Below are 22,683 nucleotides of genomic sequence, written 5' to 3' on the forward strand. Positions count from 1 at the left end.
AAATATCAGAAAAATACAAAAAAATCAAGTATTTATCAATTCCATCATCTCTTGTTCCAAAAATAAAAGAGAGTAGTCAATGTAAATAAGAGTCATGTAAAGAGTCATTTTGTTGTTTCATTGTAATAAGCAAGGAGGGTGTATGCCATTGATGTACAACGCGAGTAATTGTGAAACACCTCCAACTCATTCACAATTCTCGTAAAGTCCGGACAGCTAGCTAGATTTCGACCTTGGTTCTTAGCCTGAGAAACTATCTCTTGGTGATAAGTAGTCATAACTTCAGATCTTTCTTTACACATGTGTAGATACACTTTACACTCTTATCACATGTCTTTTTTTGTTATCAGTGCTAGGATTGTGCCTTCGATAGCTAGATTGACATCTCCATTTTGCTGTGAGCTTAACTGACTTGCACATGTCACATTTGATGGAATCTGAGCTTATATTTTGACCTAGAACTTTGTAGGTACGTTCTAAGCAAACCTTCACGAGACTTCAACTCGTCCACTAGGGACACTTAGTGGTTTAAAAGGCTTAGTGCATACGCTAAATGCATTCGAGAGACCAGCGACAGTGGTATAGTTAGGATTTCCCTAGTTTTGTTTTACTTGAGGACAAGTAAAATTCAGGTTTGGGGGTATTTGATGAGTGCCAAATATTGTATATATTTATCCCTTTTTGTTGGCATTTAACTCATCTTTTATGCATTAATTCTACATTTTATCCCATATTCTGTATTTTCATTGTTTTCAAGAATAAATATTTTTCTTACTTAATTTTGCATTTTTAGGTAATAAATAAAGTCTGGATGACTTGCGGAGCAAAAAGAGCAGAAAAGTGGTGAAAAGCCGGGAGAAATTACGCAAGGAAGCCGCAAAGAATGGAGCGCACGTCCAAAAAGCTGGAAATGGGCTCAAGAAGAAGAAAGTTGCTCTTAAAGAAGAAGTGGGCTCAAGGTTTTCCAAGCCCAAACCCTTACCCAAACCCATTTTCTATATCCATACCCGCCTCCATTCTCAGCCGTTAGATTGGATCCATCTCATCATCCAACGGTCGCTCCCTTGCTGTGCATCGAAGTTTGATATCTCCGCCTTACACTACAGTACCTAACTCCATCAAGTACCGTTCGTTTCGTTGTATCTCTTCATCCGACGGTCGCTCATCGCCTGCCTCCGCATCGCCGTCAGATCCACCTACCATCTTCCCATCCATCGGTCCAGCTTCGCGAAACATCAAAATCCTCTACACCTGCTCAACACCCTAGTACCCGAACCCTACACCCATTATCCAAACACACCCTTCTCCCAAATCCATCGAATCCATCTTCTTCCCCTCTCCTGCAACAGTGACCCTTCCCCCAAATCACTCCACCATCTTCTCCCCCAAATCACTCCACCATCCTTTCCCCAAATCATTCAACCATCACCATAACCTCCACCATCACCCGACAGAACAAACCCCCAAACAATCCCCCTAAACCTAGCTGTTTTATCCTCTCTCACCAACTGTCCTAGGTGAGGTTGATAAAACATCTCGATTTAGGGAAATTAATGGTAGCAGAAGATTCAGGAGGGAGCATAAGGACGATTCAAAGCATGGGTGCTCGATTTCAAGGCTCAATTTTCAACAAATTAGGTAACCCTAATTTCTGATTTTTGGGAAAAGGGGGAAGAACCCTAATTTTAATCTGTGGGTATAAATATGTACTGTTGGGTTGTGTTATAGACTATCTCTGGGCTAGCCAGTGAACAATTTATTGAATCAATTCTCAATTTCCCAATTTCTGTTTAGCAACAGTTGAATGTGTGTTTCTTGTATGTATGTTGCATTTGAATTTAGTCTGTTGGATGAATGCTTTGGTTATACTCATGTCTAGCATGAGCTAATTCACTGCAACTAGGGCTCTGATGAAGCCTAGTGCACTGTTGGATGATGCATGGTTAGGATAGTATTCTTATTGCCTGTTTGCTTGAGAAATGAGAAGTACTCAGTGCTCTGGCATGCCTGTGATTGATTGTGCTGTCAAAAGACAATCAATTCTAGGGGCATATCAGTGAGCAAGCTGATTTTTATCTCATTCTAGATGTATGCATAGGAACTCCAACTAAACCTAGATTGCATTGCTTGATTAGGGCACAAGGTGGATTCAATTGCCTTAGTTACTTCACACAATTCTGCATTTTGCTCTTTGTCAGTCACTATTACTCAATACCCTTGCCTTAGGCTGCTGCCTTTGTTTCACTTCTACTCTAGAAACTAGTCACTGTCACTATAGTCACTGCCATTAGCTCACTGTGAACTTAGCTAGGAAGACTTCTTGTATGCTCCTCTCCCTGTGGACAAACCCCCACTCATCACTATATTATAAATCTTGACCTTGTATACTTGCAAGTGTTTTGTGTGCTCCCCATTTTCACACCAGTCCATATATATGTAGATACTCCTTAAGTTGTGGATGCTTTTACCTCCATACCATAGGAGTTGCCCTTAGCAAGGAAGAATTTCTTGTCGTTCTCGCCTCTCCATCAGATTTTCAAACAAAATTAATCTAAAACCATCGCTAGGAAATTTTTGATGAAGATGTTTTGTGATAAATAAAACAACAAATTAAAAAAGGAGTACCACCAGTTGCATAACTATCTCCAAGTTGAAATCTGCTTCGTATTCAAAAGCAGACTATAAGTTCTTTGGGATAATAACATAGTTACCCATATAGAGATTAAGAAGGGACAATCATTTTCACATGCTACCGTCCTAACTGATCCATATGTTTTTGTGTCTGATTTGGCAATTCTCCGTTGTTAAGTTTTAAAATCAATAAGTTAATTGGTTTCTTAGTGACATAATTTGAAAGTAAAAGGTCCAATAATGTAGATTTTATATGTATATAGCTGCATTATTGTAGTAAACTGTAATCTCCTTAATTAAACAGATATTTGACAATTTTTGGGTGCTAGTTCAAGTTCTTGTCAGCTAGCTAGACATCATGAATCACTTTTGTTATTTGAATCTTAATCAATTACTAATTTTCCATAAATCACTTTTGTTATGTGAAGCTTAATTAATACAGTGACAGTATAATCTGATAAGAACTAAATCAATATTGTAGTTATACGGGATAGGAGACTAAATCAATTTGCGTTCTGTAGCTACAGCCGGATGAAGGTTCTATCAGAAAAGAGATTTAATGATAAACATGAATGTTCGATAAGAAGATCAAATTAAAGAAAAAAAAATGATCAACAATACATATTGAGAAATGAGAGAGCCGAAGAAATGATAAGGTTCTCTATTTCAAATTTTATTTACCAGTTCCCTGAATCTTAAAATAGAAAATTATACATTAAACAACAACTATAGTTAGGAGTATACCAATAGTGATATGAGGAATGTGCACCCCTGGTTTAGTGAGGGTGCACATAGTCAAACTCTTATAACAATATCAAAAAGTTAAATTAAACTAGCATATATGAATAAAATAATAGATAATACATGTTCAAACGAGCAACTATTCACATCTTATTATTAACCAATTACATATAATTTTTAAACATGACAATTTGTGATAAAATCTATGTATGCTTCTAAGACTGTGGTCTAATAATAATGGATCTACCTCTTATGAATCTCCGCAACTGTTTTGGTCACGTTGTTATAGGGGCATTTCGGAAATCCGAATTCAAATCACTTCTCGCTCTGTTCTTAAGCTTTGTTGTCTGCCTTAAGGGTACCTGTAAAGAAAAGACATCAATTAACGATGCTACTCCGGTGTGTACTCTTTTTTTTATTTTTTTATTTAATGGATTTAGTTTTAATCAAAAAAAAATATGAACAAACCTTATTTAGTTAGTAAGGATAAAAGAATATTAAGACGATGCAAATGATCATTTGTTTTATGAACTGTATACAAGTTTAATGTAACGGTACAAAAATGATTAACAAATAAGAAAATGATACGCTGTGATTATAATGAATCAAGATACAATAGAAAAATCAAAAGTGTTGTTTTCATACATATCATTCCTGTTATAGCACTGCTCGGTCGAACTCGCAAGTGTTGCTATCTCAAGCTTGTTTTTCAAGTTTAATTGACCAAAACTATATACTTGATTTCTAGTCTACTTATAGTTATGTATCAGATTAGGATAGAATGTATAGTTGAGCTTTAGACTTTACGACGTTCACCAATTGAAGAAGAATATCTACTGAGGAGCTTGGAGGAACTTCATCGATAAAAGGTATTTGGAGACTAAAACTTATCTATCACTCAGAAATCTATTATATTCTATCTTCTAATGAGACAAAGTCGTATAGCTATATAGACTTTTACATTATACACATTTAGTATTTCGAGCCGAGTTTATCTCGCTTATCTATTTCTCGAAATACGTGTTATGTTCATCGTATTCTTGACGAGTTTAGTTGGAAACAATTTATTTGTTGGAATTAAGTCAAAAGATGATCATGTGAAAATTACCATGAACATCTTATATGATTTGTGTGAGACAGTCATTTGATGTTAGCTAGGGAAATTTCGTACTGATCATTCGATCACTTGAAAATTACTTGAATCTAATGGTATGTGTGAGATTACCATTGTCGTCTTTTAAGGATGTTTCGGTGATTGAAATAAGAGTCTAAAACGATTACCCATGTCTGGATACAACACGGTATGCATATCGAGTATGCGAACTATATTGTGATGATTCAGGTCAGGAACTCTTGTTTGCGTACTTAGTATGCGAACAAATTTACCTGAGAAGGTCCGAAACTCTTGTTTCCGTACCTAGTATGCGAACGGGTTTACCTGAGTTGGGTCCGGAACAGTTGTTCGCGAACTGGGTTTGCGAACGACTTGACTAGGCCAAGGTCTAGAGTTGTTGTTCTCGTACCCAGTTTGCGAACACAATGGTTAAGTTCTAAAATCAGTTATGTATGATTCTCATACTCATGAATTAAAATATTAATTTATGATTTAAGGAATGCAAATTAAAATTTTAAACCGTGGCTTAATGTTCATGAATTGATTCTTGTATAAGTACTTTGTACGATTACGAATCAAACTGATTTCGTTTCAATTTGTTCATGAATATTTCTATGAGATAGTGAACAATTGAACAACTCTATTTGAAACACAATTATATTCATTTGATTATCTATCATGATTGATTAATCATTATATTTGATATAGAAGTGTTAGATGAATATGGTTAAGTCAAAAGTGTTCATATGGCTAACTTCGGTTAACTGTTATTGAGCCAACCCAATATACACGTCTAGGTACGGCTACCCATATCTAAATATGATTATATTTCATTTGTGTGTAACAAGCTAAGACCATCTAATGGTGGAGATTGATTTCTTAATTTCTAAGCAGACTTAGCTTGAATCTTAAATCAGGAGTTCATCTAACGATGAATATTGAATGCTTTGTTACTAAGCTATCTTAGCTTTGATTGTAAGCAACCCTGATTTGAAAGGCTATATAAGGGAGAACTCTAGCAATTGGAAAATCTAATCCCGACACTTCCGTGTGTCCTAGTTGCAAAATAGAGTCGATTCTCCTTTAACCTAGGTTTTCCAAAACCATTATTAGGTTAACGACTTGAAGACTTCATTTGGGATTCGTGAAGCCAGATCCAACTATTTTTTCTGTAGTTGCGTATTCTTATCTTACTTTTTCTATCGTATTGAGTTTTATCTTCTATAAGATTTACTCGAGATTTATCTCCGATAGGTAAGATATAAAAAGTAATCACAACAGTTCTTCGTCTCAGACTCTTGTGATCCCGCAATAACTTTTTATGTTAATCAGTTGGGTTATTGGGAGGTGACTGATATTTCTAGGCTGGTCTTCGGCATCAAAGACGGAACAAAAAGAATAAATGGTAGGAATATCTGTGGGAGACAGATTTGTTTATAAGTCTTCGACTTTGGGTCATAGTAACTCTTAGTTGTGGGTGAGATCAGCTAAGGGAATCAAGTGCACAGAATCCGACATGGTTCTATAGGCGTAAGGAACGCGACTGTACCTTAATCAGTGTGAGACTTGTTAGAGATCAACTACATTCCAGTACGAAGTTAACTTGTAGTAGGCTAGTGTCTGTAGCGGCTTAATACAATGTGGTGTTCAAAGTTGGACTAGGTCCCAGGGTTTTTCTGCATTTGCGGTTTCCTCGTTAACAAAATTTCTGGTGTCTGTGTTATTTCTTTTCCGCTTTATATTTGTTTATATAATTGAAATATCACAGGTTGTGCGTAGTTCAATCACAGTTGATAAATCCAACCTTGTTTGTTAGATATAACATGATTGACACTTGGGCATTGGTCTTTGGTACCATTCAAGTTGTTTCTCATATAAAAGTCGTCGATTATATTCTAAAAATAACAAAAGAATTAGATAAACCGATCGTAAGAAATAAATTGCTTAGTGATTATAACTACGTGCTGATAACATGTTATGAAATAAAGAAGAGCCAACAGTAGAAGGAAAGAAGAAGTGAGAACTATATTCATGTCTGTATAAGTAAACATTTTTAATCCCTTAGTATATCAACATTTTTTATTTTATTTTATGATTTTTTTATTTTATTTTGATTGCTTTTTATCAATATTAGAAAATTTAGACATAAATGATATTTTAAAATTGATTGATGAGTTTGATAACAAGTATCTACGAGACCGAAAATTAAACAACGATGTTAGTGCTTCCTATACAATCACTTTTGAAGGTTTTCCTTCAATTATGGAAATTCGGATTTTAGCAAGTTGATAACTTCAACTTTTACATGTGGATGTAACTAGTTTTATAATTTATAAAGAGATAAACTATGTATCTAGTCTAAACTCTTTTTATTTCAGTATTATAAGCATTATCAGGAAAACATTTAGTTTATATGTGTAGGGGAAAACAATTTGCGAAAAAGGTGTTCTAAACGTTCTCTCCCAGGGTCATATATATATTTTAGAGATGGCCCAGCCCCCGAAGGCATTCGGTTTTTTTTTTTTTTTAAAGCTACAGTTATGACCTTATTTAATACGCCAGGACAAAAAGTGGATCTCCCTAGTTTGTGTTTGGGCTCCTAATATCTTTTTAGATATAGCTGACATCTGCAAAGTTAAACACATTTTGAATAGCAAAATTTTGAGTATATTCTTTTCATTTATCTTTCGGATATGAAGTAACCGAAAGGATCATCTTTTCCATGATCTGTTTACGGTTTGAATGAGTAGACTCATTGCAAAAATTATGGGCAGTTTGACCTGTGATTCATTTGAGACTACGTATTGACGTAATACCTCCTACCAGGGATTAGAAAGAAAACTTTTCGGGTTGTAATGAAATCAAAACACTCTTGTTGCCACCACCAAAATATAAGTCTTGTAAATCATAAGTGGAAGAAATATTTATGTGAATTTTCATTGAAAGAGAAATTTATCCAAAAATTAAGGAGACCAGTTGAAGAAATATTATTATAAATGTTAATTTAAAGAGAAACTTATCCAAAAAATTAAGGAGGCCAATGGAAAAACGAGTAAACCCGGTTGTGTAGAACTTGACTTTGAAAGAGATACATAAGTATCGAGGTATATTATCTTGATTATGTTATTGCTAATAACTTTAGCAGCATTGGCAGCTTGTATGACTGCAAATATGTTTTGTTAGTAATTGATCATCTTAATGATATTCATGCTAAAATGGCTCATTTACATCTCCATAAAAAATGTTTTGCATGATTTCAAAAATAGAAAATAAAATATATGGCATTGTACCTCACCTTGATCTTTCTAACTGTCAAAGTATATATACTTTTTCTTTTTTTGAAAAATGTACGTCATATGTAATAAAACAGAAACATAAAAGTTACAAGAGATAATCTTCTATGTTGTTTGCCCTTATCTCTGGGGCATGACCTGATATATGAGAATCCCCCAACATAACATGGAAAAATAGGTTCAATTACAACTAAATTCCATCTATCAAAGGAGATAACAGGAAACAGAAAGCTTGGCATTTGATTCCACTGATGTTTCAGTAATATTTTCTTCCTTGCATTCTTTGCTACTGCATCAACTACTTTATTACTACTTCTATGTTTAAAAATGAAACCCCAAAAAATTACTTCCAAGGGACTGTAACATAATTTTCTTTGATTCATGGATTATTGTTTGGTTTCTCTAATGTATGGCAGTTGGCTTGTTGTTTGCACGAACCATGATTCTCTAAAAATCTCCTTTAATTTAAAAGGCTTGAAAATCCATGTGTTTTGCTCATAAAGATGTTTCTAGTAGAGTTAAAACTTTTTCCTCTTCAGGACTGGCTATCCTGAATATCCTAGCTCTAGCCGTGACAAGTTAACATGTATCAGATCTCAAATCATACCATAACTCGAAATGAAGAAGCATTTAAGCAAGATGCATCTATGTATAGTTTTAACTAATGTAATACATGTGCTTCTGATTTTTGAGAGGGACAATACACGTTCCTTATGGTGCAGACATAATTGTTTTGTAAAGCACAAGAATCAGTAATTGCAACTAAATGAAGAGCTCAAAACTGTAAATGTCTTTGAATGTTCAAAGAGGTTTGCAGGTTAGTGTATGATTTCAATTGGAAAGTTCTTTCTATCCAAATCATACAACACTTAGTTGTTACAATCTAAATATCTCTACTTTATCTTTTCCTGCATTCCAGTTAGGATGCAGTTCCATAAAAAGGCAATCAGATGTTAAGTTTAGATTAAAATCTGCTTGGGGAGGCACCATCCAAACTGACCTTGTGCAAGAACATTTAAAGAAAAGATTCTTAATGGACTCACATGAGATTATTCCATAAAATGCATTGATATTAAAATTGGGTATAAAATGCCCTAGGTTTTTTCTTAATGGCAACACATTATGAATGCATTTCCATATGCAAATCTTAATCCTATGCGAGACCTTTAACTTCCAAAATGACTTCCAGAATTTAGCAGTAGTAGAGAGAGTTCAGATCATAATTGGTGTGGATATACTATTTATCATACATTGATTTAACAGAAAACTCACTATTGCTAGTCAGTAGCCACCTTAATTTATCCGTTCTCTATTATCTGCCTAGTCTGTAAATTTTTTTACTCCCAATATTGATTCGGATATACATGTGGGAAAGTTATTTTTAACTTTTTCAAAGTTCCACCTCTGTGTGTCTGCGTTGATAAGCTCAGAGACAAGTGTTCACATATTGGTTTTATTCTTAAAAACATAGATTTAATTTTCCTCCACACCTGGTATCCATACGTCATACCAAACACCAATCAGCTTACCATCACCTACCTCCAAGAAACTGTATTTTGAATGGTGGATATGCTCTGTAGGATGCATTTTCATATCCAAGAAGCATTAAAGCAGTTGTATTACAAAAATATTTTTCTTTTAGTAGCGAAGACATTAGTATATTTGAGTGATTTACAAGCCTCCATGCCTAACTTTGCTATCACTTCTTTATTCATTTTAGCCGCTTTTTGAACCCAGGCCACCCGTTCATACTGGTTTGCAGAGAAAATTCTATGTTTTCAGATTACCTCTCTTGTGGTTATTTTCCTCCCCCACCAAAAGTCTCGCTGAATTGCATTAATTCTTGATGTAATCTTTTATGGGAGAATGAAACAACCCATCTGATAGACCGGTAGGCTAGATATCACAAATTCATCGAGGACTAACTTGCGGGTTTATGCTGACAGTTTGCTTTGCGCAACCCTACACTCTTTGTTCCATATTTACAACAAATTTATCAAAGGTTTTTAATTTTGGTATGAATCTTTCATATTTATCTTTTTGATTTTGAGTAACTTGATCATCATGCTCTGGTGTCTAGAATGAGTTCTTGTACTGAAAAATAATCCAGATTTATTGAAATTTATTAATTGCCCCGAGGAAGCATTAAATTGCTCAATTATATTCAAAAGGTTTTTACAGTGTACGAGATTGCCTTTGTGAATAATAGGCAGTCATCGAAGAAAACCAGATGAGAGACTGGCTAACTGTTAAATGATATTTTAATTCCTTTATTTTATTTTTTTGAAATTTTCCATGGCTATTACAAATTTTGAGAAAACTTCCATGTAAATGATAAAAAAGATAAGGGAATAGTGGATCCCCTTGCCTTAGTCTCCTAGAAGGTTTAAATTTTTTTTAGGACACTCATTTCATAAGACATCAATAGATGTTGTGGAGAGACATTGGTGTATTAAAGCACACCACTCCCGACTGATACCCAAAAGCTTTTAGAGTTTGATTAAGAAATTCCAAATGCCTATCGGAAGTCTTCGATATATCAATTTTGGCTCTTAGACCCCATTTTTTGTTTTCATTTGTTTTGGAGTGTGTATCAAATCATGTGCCACCAGTATGTTGTCTTCTATTTGTCTTGAGGATAGAAAAGCAGATTGAAATGTTAGCTCTGATTCAGAATGTTTTTAAAACTAAAACTTAGATCCTAAACTTAAGGAAACTTCCTTGTTCTTGATTCCAAAAATTAAAAATCCTAAAACCCCAACTGGTTTCAGGCTAATTGGGCACACCCTATAAAATCCTCTCCAAATTGCAAGCCAGTGAACTCAAGGTGCACTTACAAAGTAAGGAGTCTCCTTTTCAATCTGTCAAAGTACACTGAACTGCAAACAAGGTTTTGTAAACTGGCGATAATGTATACTGCACTATAACAAACTTCTAAGAGCATCTTCAACAAAGGGTGAAAATATTTTTTTTTAAATGACATATAGGATTTTAGACCCATTTAGTATAAATGCATCTCCAGTGGTTAGGTTCTACAAACTAGGAGGGATCAAATACTAAATATGAAGGTGTTAAAGAAAGTGTTAACTACACCTTCGGGATGACCCCTAACTAATTCCATGTCATCAATTTTATTTTAAAAAAATAATTTAAATAAGGAATCAGGCTAAATGTTATTTTTTTTAATGTTTATCTAAATCTAAAATACATGGTATAACCTCAACTACTGGAGATGAATTTTAGTATAAAGGGTCTTATTAAGATCTAGGTATAAAATTTAAACAAATGGAGGTCTAACAATGACATCCACGTAGGATTTTTTTGACCTACTATTGGAGATGCCCTAAGAGATGAAGGATCCCTTCACACTTTTATTCTCACACTATCTAACACATTCGCTCTCTTTTTTGTGAACAAAAATAAAATGTTAATGAACTTGAAACTAGATATTTTGGAATACGTTCCTGTTGCAAAGCTCTACATATCTACCAAAAATTAGCGCATTCCAAAATGTATAACACTCTCATCTACCGATCTTAATTTCAATGGTTACAAATCAGTTGGTTTTCGACGGCTCATTTTCAAAGCTCATTTTTCGGAATAAGCTCATTTTTGCTAGAACATATAGCTTTATAAGAGGAACATATCCCCAAAATATTAGCTTCAAATTCGTAACGGTTTGATTTTATTCAAAAAAAACAAAGTTCAATGTGTGAGAATAAAAGTGTTAGATTGATTTATCATCACTCATTCAACTCTATATGCCAAATAAATAATTACCAAGGAAATAAATGACTTCCCAGCTTCAACGTGGGAAAAAGAATTTTGCAACTCTCAACATTGAACTTTAGCACACTTGCCACAATTATTCAGAAAATTTCCCGCTGAAATATCACAATTTTGGGTTATTGGCATATGAATCCCATTTACCCAAAACCCATCTATCATAATCCTAGTACAAAAGGTCCTCCTGAAGACTGAAAAGATATGTATACATACATTACACAAACAGAAAAATGCCTCACTTAGCGGATTGGGTGATATTGAGCAGACACCCTTTTGGGAGGAAGCTTGCGCAGGATGAAGAGGACAAGAGCTGAGGGTAGAATTTCAGCAAGCTGTAGTTCGATTTTTGGACAATAATTAAGTTAGAATATGGTTTTGAAGCAAATATAACAAGTTAACGTCGCAAAGCTTACCAAGTAATACACTAGGTTCAGAACTGGATGATCCAAAACGTCGAGAGAGGCATCCTTATCAAATGCAGATAAAGCAACCTGCCCATGAACATATTATGAGTAGGTAACATCGTGGTGTACCAGAACATCAAGAAATATACATTACGTATCTACTGAATTTGAGATTTAAATCTGTATCTTTCCATGCTTTACAGTTGCATATTACATGCACTCAACTAGCACAAAAAATGAGATCATCAAATCATGCCTCTCTGAAATTTGGTTTGGTTCTCTTGTTGCAATTTCTTTCTTCTTCCGTGATAATTAAGGATCACATCCCAGGAATTCAGGCATTAAGATGTTTCCTAGCTTTACCATCCCAACAACACAAGTCTTAGCTATCCTAACCCTATAATTATTCTTTTTGCAACTCTCCAATATATAGCTTTTTAAAACATAGTTAATTATGAGTACGCCACGAAGTATATTTATACACACATTCGCCAGACCTATATTTTATATCCTTAAGGTTTTCATTCACTTGGCATGTTCAGCTAAGCCGTTAGAAATAAATAAATAGCATATTCACTAGCTACTAAATTCAGGGCACTCACCACAAAGCACCTGAGGAGAAAGCAGGCGAAACATACTGCTGTGACAGATCCAACCTGAATCAGATTCCGGACAAAATTATAAGGTTTAAGTTGGAGAAGAAAAGGAATATTCTCAAACATTTGATGCAAAGAGAATGCTGCATGAGATTCAACGTCCTTCGATATATCTTGCTAATATACTATGGAGTTTCATTTCATGCTTGTTGATTTATGCGCTATGTTCCTGAATTGGAAAAAATGTTGCCTGCAACTAAGATACACGATTTATGGGCAGCCTACAAATGGGGCAGTAATTACCTCATGAAGCTTCTTTCTTCTCCCTTTAGACTCGATAGGAAATCGCCGCAGCATGAAAAATAATCTGCAACATTAAAATGGATAACTTGTTATTTACTTCAAGCTAAAGCCATGGGGTAGAACCATATACACTATGAGGAAAATTGTATAGAAAGAGGACTTGCCTTCCTCCATAAATCAAGAAACCTAGCGCAGCAATGAGTGACACCACTGAAAAGCAAGAAAGGAAGCAAGCATTCAAAGGAAAGAAAGCGATCAAATGCACAAAACCAAGTAGGTGAAATTAAGGACCTCAATTCCTAAGATTGGCAATAAAACTACACCTGCCATAAATATCTTCCCAACAGACTCTGCAACATCATTGTCGTTTATCCACAGGTATATCCAGAGACAAACCTGACATTAAGAATCTGTAAGTTTCCACATAAGCATAGCGGGGGAAATTAAAAGTCTGATTGCCTAATTTCTATCTTCAATTTAGTAAGTTAGTGCGTTACGCGTAACTTCATTCAACATACTAAACAAACTTTTAGTTCAGACAGGAGATCACAAGATTTTGCTAGTTCTTCTTTTTTACTTCTTTTTCACACAGTTGAATAACATAGATCAAAGAATTGGATGATAACTGATAAGTACAATTTGTAACCAAGGAGAACAATTGAAATTAAGAGTGCCTTGTGGCACTGAGGAAAAAGTGCTGCTTCACGCCCCTACTTCCCTATGTAGGATTTGTGAAATTATCTAAATTGCAAATAAAACAAATGTCTAATCCAGTGAAGCATAGCTACTTCTTGAGGAGCATTATGAGATATAAAGCAAGTACGCAAACACTACATGTACTTTGAGAAGACCAGGAGGCAGAAAGAAGTTCAATTTTACTCTTTGAGTTAATACTTAATGTTACAAATACTGAGAACTATAAATGATTTGGGTGAAGAGTGCACCTGTATGAGATATACTCCACCGTTGACTGAAATGTACACAATCCTGAGCTTATCCGTTGGAAGACTTCTTGCCTGTCCACATTAGAAATTGAATTACACCTTTACTTTCTGGTTCAGTAACATATGCAGAAGTTTCTCTTGAAGAGAGTTGTACGCTTGTTATTTCAGTTTTGGTATTCCTTAGGAATCCTTTTTTCACTCGTGAAGGAATCAATCACAGTTGATAACATCACTGCAATTGCTGCTTGTGTTTAAGTAGGATACGGAAGCAATTTTCTTACTTGCCTGATGATATATCTCTGCCCAAAATAAGACAAGTAGCGTGTAGGTAGAGAAAAACAGCAGTCCAGGAAACTCCACTAGCATCAAAGTAAACACCTGTCACAAGCAAACAAACAGTTCATATCAGACCCCTTGATCGCACAAATAATAAACTACATCTCTTTTTGCAAACATGGTATTTGTATCCCAACACTTCGAGTCCATATAGTTAATTAATGCGTCCTAACCGAAGTCTTATAATTCATTTAATGCAGATAGGTACTTAGCTGAATTATTTGCAAGTACATCCATCTTTTAAACATATCAACAAGAATCACTTTTTTGCATTCTAGCTTATCCTCTATTTTTGTTGGATAATAAAGATCCATGCTTTGCAGTTTGCTCCTAAATAAACAAGTATCTAAACTACCATTTTTGTGGTTTTACGCAACCTCTAGATCAGTTACTGATTAATTGGAAAGCGAAATAAAACTGTTTTAAAGACAAATTTAGCCGACACGAACATATGTACATAATCAATTCTAAACGAATTCACCTTGACAAAACCAGTAAGTTCTTGAAAATGCTACCTTAATCTTGAAAACGAAAACTTGCTTATGAAACCCAAATACGATTGCCCTCGCTGCAATACAAATTAGGTAGATATGAGTTAAAAACCTGATCAAATTAATTGCACACACCCAAAAAAAATCACCAAAAAAACAACAGATTATTCACCTCCGTTTACGATAAAGTTCATTAGATGAAAAACTTTCTGCGTTGTCCATCCATATTCAGGCACTCTAACTTCAATCCTTATGAGTTGAATCTACACCATACAAACCCAGAAAATTGCCTTGAGCCCAAATTAAAAAAAATGGTACTAAATTCGCATTTTAAGCTAATAACTTGGTAATCTTAATCCAAACAACACCTAAAACAACTAAAATCAAAGCTCAAAAGAAATCAAAGAACCTAATCTACTGAAGTCAAACACAAACTCAAAAGAACATAAAATCAAAAGAGGATAGAGATTGACCAAAGCAACTAAAGAAACTAGGGCATAAGCACCACAAAGAGAGAAGAAGATTCCATCCTGCCATTGAGTTGACTCATTAACTTGGTTCCACCAATCAGAAGCCGGAGCTGTGAAATCCATTGCCGTCGAGATATTAAAGGGCAATCTCGTCATTTAAAGGTTCTTCTCCCGAGAGATGGAATCCAAGAATCCGGGAGGAAGAGGTTTCTGAAAGTAGAGAGAGACCAGAGAAAGAGAGACAAGTAGAAGAAGGAGGAGGAGAAGGAGAAGATCTCTCTCTCTATCTAACAGCCAGCAGCGAACCAGCCAATCAGGTTTCTGAGTCTAACAGGGGTTAGTCCACGAGTGAGTTGGAGGGAGTTTAATGTATTTTGAATTTTGGGGATTTTGAGGGAGTGTAAGAGAGTATTGGGAGTTTGAGAGAGTTTGGTGTGTTGAGTGTAGGGAATTTGAGGAATTTGAGAGACTCTCCCAAAATCTCTACTTTTTTGAGAGATTTGGAGTGAGGCAAAAATACACTATAAACTCCCTAGAACTCCCCAGAACTCCAAAAAAAAAACAAACTCCCAATCATTCTAATTTTTACCACTAACAGGGAGTTTAAGAGTTTCTTTCAAACTCCCCCACGACTAACGGGGTTTTCTAGGGAGTTGGGGAGACTCTTCTAAACTCTCCCACGACTAACGGGGATTTTAAGAGACTCCCTCGAACTCCCTCACGACTAACGGGAAAAAACACAACTACACCCAACTCCCCCAACTAACGGGAAAAAACACAACTACATCCTGTACAATAAATCAAAGAGAGGGAAGGAGTGTTTGGTTGGTGTGAAAAACAAAGTCGACTGCCACTGCTACTACTTTATCTCTTTCTCTCTCTATTTAATTCTCTAATCTCTCCTCGTTCCTCTTTGATCCAACAAATTTATAAGTATATTATTGCTCTTAAATTACGGTCCTCGAGTTATGACCCCAAAGGTGTCACCATCCTTTCACAAAAAACCCATCAAAACAAAAGTAACACAAAAACCCCATCAAAACAAAATTAACACAAAAACCCCAAATTTAAATGTTGGTTTCATCAAATTTTATGATGAAACTAAAATAAAATTTGATGAAACCAACATTTAAATTTGGGATTTTTGTATCAATTTTTAAAAATTGGGGATTTTTGTATCAATTTTGTTTACAACGGAGTTTTAATGGATCACAACATTTGAGTGGGGTTTGTGTACCACAAGTTTGGTCACCTTGGATTTTTATGACTAGTTTTGCTTAAATTAATCCGTCTTGTTGATCAAAATCCATATTTGTATACCCTCTATAACAGGCGTGTACGTTCCCTTCTTTTAAGGGAAAAATATCGTTTCGTCCTTTTTTAGGTGGGCCCATGTCTGTTTGGTCCTTTTGCAAAACGCTTTTACTGTTTGGTCCATAATTATTTAAAAATATAAAACAGACAAAAATACCTTTATGTGTTAATTTTTACTTATTTTCTGTAGCAGTTCATTCTGTGTGATGAACCATCAAAGTTCATTCTTACAAATGAAAACCTAATAAAAACCAAATTAAATCACATATGAACGAACTTCATTATTTCATTAAAATTCGACAAAAATTTCATCATTAAGAACAAACCAGAGTTCATTTCTGGAATGAACTCCTCATAAAACCTTTATAAACCAGAGTTCATTTCTGGAATGAACCCTCATAAAACCTATATAAACCAGAGTTCATTTATGGAATGAACTCCTCATAAAATCTATATAAACCAGAGTTCATTTCTGGAATGAACTCCTGATAAAAACCTATATAAACGATTATGTTCATCAACAACAGAGTTCATTCCAAAAATGAAGTTCATTTCAGTAATGAAGTTCATTCCAGGAATGAAGTTCATCTTAAGCAGCATCAGCAACAACAAAACTCATAAATCTTCATCTTCAACAGCAGCAGCAAATTTCTAGGGTTTGACGAGTTCATCTTCATCATCATCTCCAATCGCAGCAACATCAAGAAAACCAAAAACCCTAATTAAATCTTCAACAACAACAGATCTATCTTGAGTTCGTCTTCATCTTCATCACCAATCGCAGCAAACATCAAGAAAAACAAAAACCTAATTAAATCTTCAACAACAGCAGATCTATGTTTGACAACAACAACAGTAGTATACGATGAGTTCGTTCCATCAAGAAAACACATCAAAATCTTCATCACAAAACAGAGTTCATTCCTGAAATGAACTCCGTCATCTTCATCTTCTTCATCAGCGGCAGCAACTCATCTTCATCGTCTTCATCCTCTCCATCATCAGCAGCAACAACAAACGAAAAAACATCAAAATCTTCATCACAAACCAGAGTTCATTCCAGAAATGAACTCCGTCATCTTCATCTTCTTTTGTAGATCCGAAACTTACCCAAGCATGTGAAGATGATAAAGGTTCATCATCATCATAAATAGCAGCAAAATCTTCAACCTCACCGTCTTCATCATCAAAACAGAAGCAAAACATCAAAAAAAAACCCGCAAAACTTCATCGTATTCATCATCATCATCGTTCATCTTCTTCATCACTAGCAGAGAAAAAAAAGAGAGAAGAGAGAATCATTCATCATTATCTTCATCTTCTTCATCACTAGCAGGAAGAAAATAAAAAAGAAAAAAGAGAGAGAGAAATTCTAGATCTGAAAATATAGGAGAGAGAAGGTAAATCTGAGAATGATTTCTTCTCTCTTACTTTTTGACTATATATATGGTCCTAATCTAAAAGGGTATTTCTGCCACTACAAGATGACAATTACATCATCCATGACGTCATCGTAGGACCAAACCATAATTTCTAGGACCAAACTATAATTTATATTACCAAATAAGACCAAACAGACAATTAACTAGGTCAACTGGACTAGACTCTCTCTAATATATTATTTGTAGGACCAATTGGTATTTCCTACTTCTTTTAATTGGATGCGCACTCTTTTTTAATTTTTTTTATTTATATTTTTATAAGAACAAAATCAGTTCGTCACCCAATTCCTGCAAAGTTGTGAAGGCCAAAACACCAAACTTATATCCGTCTAGCACATCTCCATATATTTGTTGCATTTTCGAGTCGCAGCTGCCGAAATAGTACGACCCGGTGTGAAGTGATGAGTGCTAGCGCTTGTGAAAGGTGATACCCACATCCATGGAAACATCTTTCCCATCCTCCCAACTGTATACTGATAGGTGTCGTAAAAACCTTCATTTATATATAATATTTATGCTTTCTTTGCTATTATCCTTGTGAATCACATTTCTTATGTTTGCTTTTAAGTTTATTAGGTGCAACAGAGTCATTTGGAGAAAAAGAAGAAGAAAACACTCATTTGGAGCGAAAGGGACAGAAACGGCATTTCACTGGCTCATGATACGCGGAGTCTATCCATGGATTAGGAGGCAACCAGCTGAGCTTGTTTAGTGGATGTAATTGTGGTGGCCTGTATCATATATTGGGCGCCTGTAGCAATAAAAGCCATTACCTTATCCTTGGATTCAGAAAAATGTTTTTCTCTTCATTATTTTTACTAGTTCGACTGAAATCGAGAGGAGAAAGAGAAGCAGTGTTGAGCAGCCGCTGAATGCTGAAATTAAGAGATCTGTGAAGCGATGAGGAATTAGTTCTGTGAGCTGTTGAAGATTGAAATAACCAAGGGAGATGAATTCGATGGTGAACTGAAATTGCAGACACATGAAATTGGGGTTTCAGAGAATCAGAAAGAAGTCGAAATTGGAAGAGAGGGAGATGCGTTTCTTAGTTGGAATCTGGGGTTCTGTGTGCTTGAAGTTAGAGGAGGATGAATCAGAAATGAAATTGAAGGATGGGTTTGGTTCATTTCGAGAATCAAATGGATCTGTGATGTTTGTTTGTTGCAGATGTTCATGGGTGTGAAATTAGGGTTCTCTGAGCTGCAAATCGAGAGATGAAGAAGAATGAGAGATGGGTCTGAGCTAGAACAATGTTGGCAGTGATGTTGATAGTATTGAGAGAATCAGGTAAGAATTATTGATGCTGCCGATAAGAAATAGAAGTTCAAACTCAAAAGAAAGAATGGGTTTGTCTGAGATAGTGCAGAATTGGATCTGCTAATGATTATAGAGGCAGAGATTTAAGAAATCTGAGATGGGTTTACTGAAGTTGTGAAGCTGCAGCTAATGGTTGCTGTGTAAACATGGAATGGAAGGATGGGTTTTTACTTGAATTTTGTTTACTGCAAGAACTGGGGCAGAGCTGGAGAATTACAAGGTTACAGTGCTGAGTTATGCTGCTTGTGAAGGTCTGAATTGGAGATGGCTTGTTGTTTTTTAACAGAGAAGATGGAATGAAGAAATTGAGGAAGTGAACAGTGTTGCTGAGAATTGTGGTGATACAGTGAATGGCAGTAATGGAGTTTAGAAGATGCTGGTGTTATTGGTTCAATGGATTATTGAGATTCCTTGTTGTGAACTGAAGATGGTGGTTGTCTAGAATCTGAGATGCTGGTGTTTGTTGTTTCGTGGAGCAGTGAATGATGGTGTTCAACTGAAGAGAATTTCAGTTGCTGTGTTCAAGTGATGCAGGTGGGAGCTGTGTTGGCTTGCTAGTGCAGTCATGGCCACAGTTTTGTGTGGGTTAGAACAGGGAATGTGAGCATGGGCTAGCTGTTGTTGGTACCTGTCTTAATAGAGAAGAGAAGCGGCTTAAGCAGTTGAAGCGAAGAATTGCAGATGCAGGGGTTGAGCTCATGAATCAGGTTTTAATGGTTTTATGACTGATTCAATTGAAGCTTATGGTGAATGTGCAGCTGGTTATGAGGTTGGCCTGAGTTGGTGGTGAACAAGACAGTGTTGCACTTGGTTAAGGACTGAAGTTGTGTGTGAAGTGTTTCAGTTGAGGTTGTAGCTGCTATTGCTTTGGTTGAGCAGTTTGCAGATGGTGGCAGCTGTCTAAGGTGTTGAGCTGCAGTTCTGGTAGAATGATGTTGATTCAAGGAGTTTGTTTGAAATGAAGCTGTGAACTGAGACAAGAATGTGCATTACAGACTGAGTTAGCAATGCAAGAGTTGAAGTTGATGTTGTTCAAAACTGGAGTTGGTGGTGACTGAAATTAGATGTATGCCTAGGTCTTGCAATAATGATTGAAGCAGCTGATGTTGAACTGGTGAGAATGGAAGAGCCAAGATGGCTGCAAAATTATGCACAGCCAAGATAGCTGGCCAAGGAGCTGTGATGCACAGTCATTGTGCAACATAATTTATGGCCTGTGCAAGATTGCAATGGCTTTGGCCTTGGCCACTCAGCCCTTCCAACTGAGTAAGACGTTGACTCGTTCTAACTCAGTGAATATGACTGGTTGACCCAGTTTGACTCAGTTGACTCGACCGAGTTGACTCGTTGACCGGGTGGACTTTGCCGGTAACCTGAGATGTTTTCCGGCTGCTCCTCCGGCCATCTTACCAGTTTCCGGCGACCTCCTTTGGGACATATTTTCTACATGGTTGTTCTCACATATGGACCGGGTGGACATCTTTGTATTGGGCTTTGGTCTTTGAAGACCTAGTTTTGGAAAGAGGAAAAGCTACAAAAAGAGAAAGTTTTTATAACTTTGGGGATATCACGTATTTTCTACTTGTAGTATTGGAGAGCGGTGACTAGGGTTTGCTTTCGTTTATTTTTCATCTTCTTCATTTATTATTGATTATGATGATGATGAACTCAAAAGCTATGAGTAGCTAAATAACTATTATTGGTTATGGGATAATAAGTTCATTTCATCAAACATGCTATGTGATTCAATGAATTAGTTTTGTCTCAATAATTTATTGTTTATGATTCATGGCTTATATTGTTTTATGATTTGAATGCTAGTTTGGTTGAGTCCGGAATCAATTAGATTAGTCTTCACTCTATTGCTAGATTAGGGTTATTATACGAAAAAGTGATAATTCCTGATTACAAGTAGCATAAATGTGAGTAGTGCTTGTAGTGATATATCCTACTAGTCACATATGAATCATAACCTTTGTTAAAACGAATTAGTGCTTTTACACGTTTGTTTCCATTGATTAGTCTTATTTCATAGAACTTAATGCTCTTAGAGCGTCCACAATGGACGACTAAACCCAAATATAGTGTCCAGTTGATAGGCGTAGTGGGACGGACCATCGATCAAAATTTGATCAAAGACTAAAATCCAGACCAAATTTGGTCTGCGACCAAGACCAAACCCAAATATAGTCGGGCGTTTATATAGTCCACGCCCCATAACCAGACGGACGTATACTCTACGCCCCACACCAGGCGTTGATATATTCTACGCCCCACACCAGGCGTTGGTATAATGTCCGCCCGTCTTTTTTTTTTTTTAATCTTTTGTGTGGGGCGGGCTTAATACCTCCGCCCCACTCTTTACAAAATTCAAATTCATGGGGCGGGCATAATACCTCCGCCCCACTTTTTTTCTTTTTTCTTTTTATTTTTTTTTTCTCCTTCGGGCGAACGTATACTCTACGCCCCACACCAGGCGTTGATATATTCTACGCCCCACACCATGCGTTGGTATAATGTCCGTCTGACCAAATTTAGTTTTTCCACCGTAGGGTAACACACCAGATTAAACCCAAAATTTGATCTTTTTTTTCCTCTTTGGTCTTTGGTTATACTCGCACCACTGCAGTTGCTCTTAGGGAGTTAAACTTAATTGTGCTTTTACACTTTAGGTTGCTTTCTAGGTAGATTTCACAATAGCATCTTTTAATGTTGTTTGTGATAAAATCGGGAAATAAACGGGATACTCTTGCGATCAAGGTATCCTAGGACTTTTAATAAATGAGAGATTAAAATATCAATTCTAGTCATTGATGAAAATACATGTTTGTGAATGATACTATCCCGTGACCGATATCTTCTTCTTATTGATTATTTTCATATTTTATTGCTTTCAATTATTTTTATTGTTTTGCTAAAACAAAAATCTCCCCCCTTGGTTACTAAGAAACTGAATTTTATACCAACAAAAGCCTCTCTGTGGGAACGAACTCTTTCTTACCACGTACTTCATTTATATTAGTAGAGCGAGAAAGTGAAATTATTTTTGACGCATACGACTGCGATCAAATTTTGGCGCCGCTGCCGGGGAGGCATACGGCTTGTTATTAAGTTTTTAGTTTCTTATCATCATTTCTGCTTTCATATTTGCTTTTTGTTTTCTTGTCTTGTTTCTCACTTGTTTGCGAGAATTGTTTTCAGGTACCTAATCCCTGGCTTCTAAAGATTGGAACTATCCAAGGTGCGGGATAGCTACTCGAAGAGGCACAATACTCCAACCAAGTCAAGACACGACGGAAGAACAAGAGTTAGAAGTGGAAGAAGAATTACAACTAGAAGAATAACAAGAGGTTTCATTTGTAGAAGAACCACTAGTTGAAGAAGAAGAAGCAATAGGTGATGCAAATCGTACACTCAAGGACTTGGCTTCTCATAGGCTTGATGCACAACGATGGTGTATTGAGACAAACTCAACCTTCGAGATCAAGCTGGGGTTGATTA

At 35.9% G+C, this 22,683-nt stretch overlaps 1 protein-coding gene across 1 annotated transcript; it reads right to left on the minus strand.

Moving 5' to 3' along the window:
• Positions 1 to 11,488: 11,488 nt before the first annotated feature.
• Positions 11,489 to 15,444, minus strand: LOC113318856 (tobamovirus multiplication protein 1-like). The gene is made up of 11 exons (XM_026567130.1): positions 15,113 to 15,444; positions 14,812 to 14,902; positions 14,664 to 14,716; positions 14,098 to 14,190; positions 13,813 to 13,884; positions 13,192 to 13,264; positions 13,033 to 13,078; positions 12,869 to 12,932; positions 12,572 to 12,625; positions 11,979 to 12,056; positions 11,489 to 11,897 (listed from the first exon to the last, which is right to left on the minus strand). Exons 1-11 carry the CDS (start codon positions 15,263 to 15,265, stop codon positions 11,805 to 11,807), a joined length of 870 nt encoding a protein of 289 aa, XP_026422915.1. The 5' UTR covers positions 15,266 to 15,444; the 3' UTR covers positions 11,489 to 11,804.
• Positions 15,445 to 22,683: the final 7,239 nt, after the last annotated feature.

Source organism: Papaver somniferum, chromosome 10 (assembly GCF_003573695.1).
Source record: "Papaver somniferum cultivar HN1 chromosome 10, ASM357369v1, whole genome shotgun sequence".
NCBI classification, from domain to species: domain Eukaryota; kingdom Viridiplantae; phylum Streptophyta; class Magnoliopsida; order Ranunculales; family Papaveraceae; genus Papaver; species Papaver somniferum.

Coding starts and splice junctions, on each gene's coding strand:
- LOC113318856 (XM_026567130.1), bottom strand. CDS start 15,265: ATGACGAGATTGCCCTTTAATATCTCGACGGCAATGGATTTCACAGCT. Junction 14,903..15,112: donor TAGTTTCTTTAGTTGCTTTG/GTCAATCTCTAT, acceptor TGTATGGTGTAG/ATTCAACTCATAAGGATTGA. Junction 13,885..14,097: donor GGGCAGAGATATATCATCAG/GCAAGTAAGAAA, acceptor TAATGTGGACAG/GCAAGAAGTCTTCCAACGGA.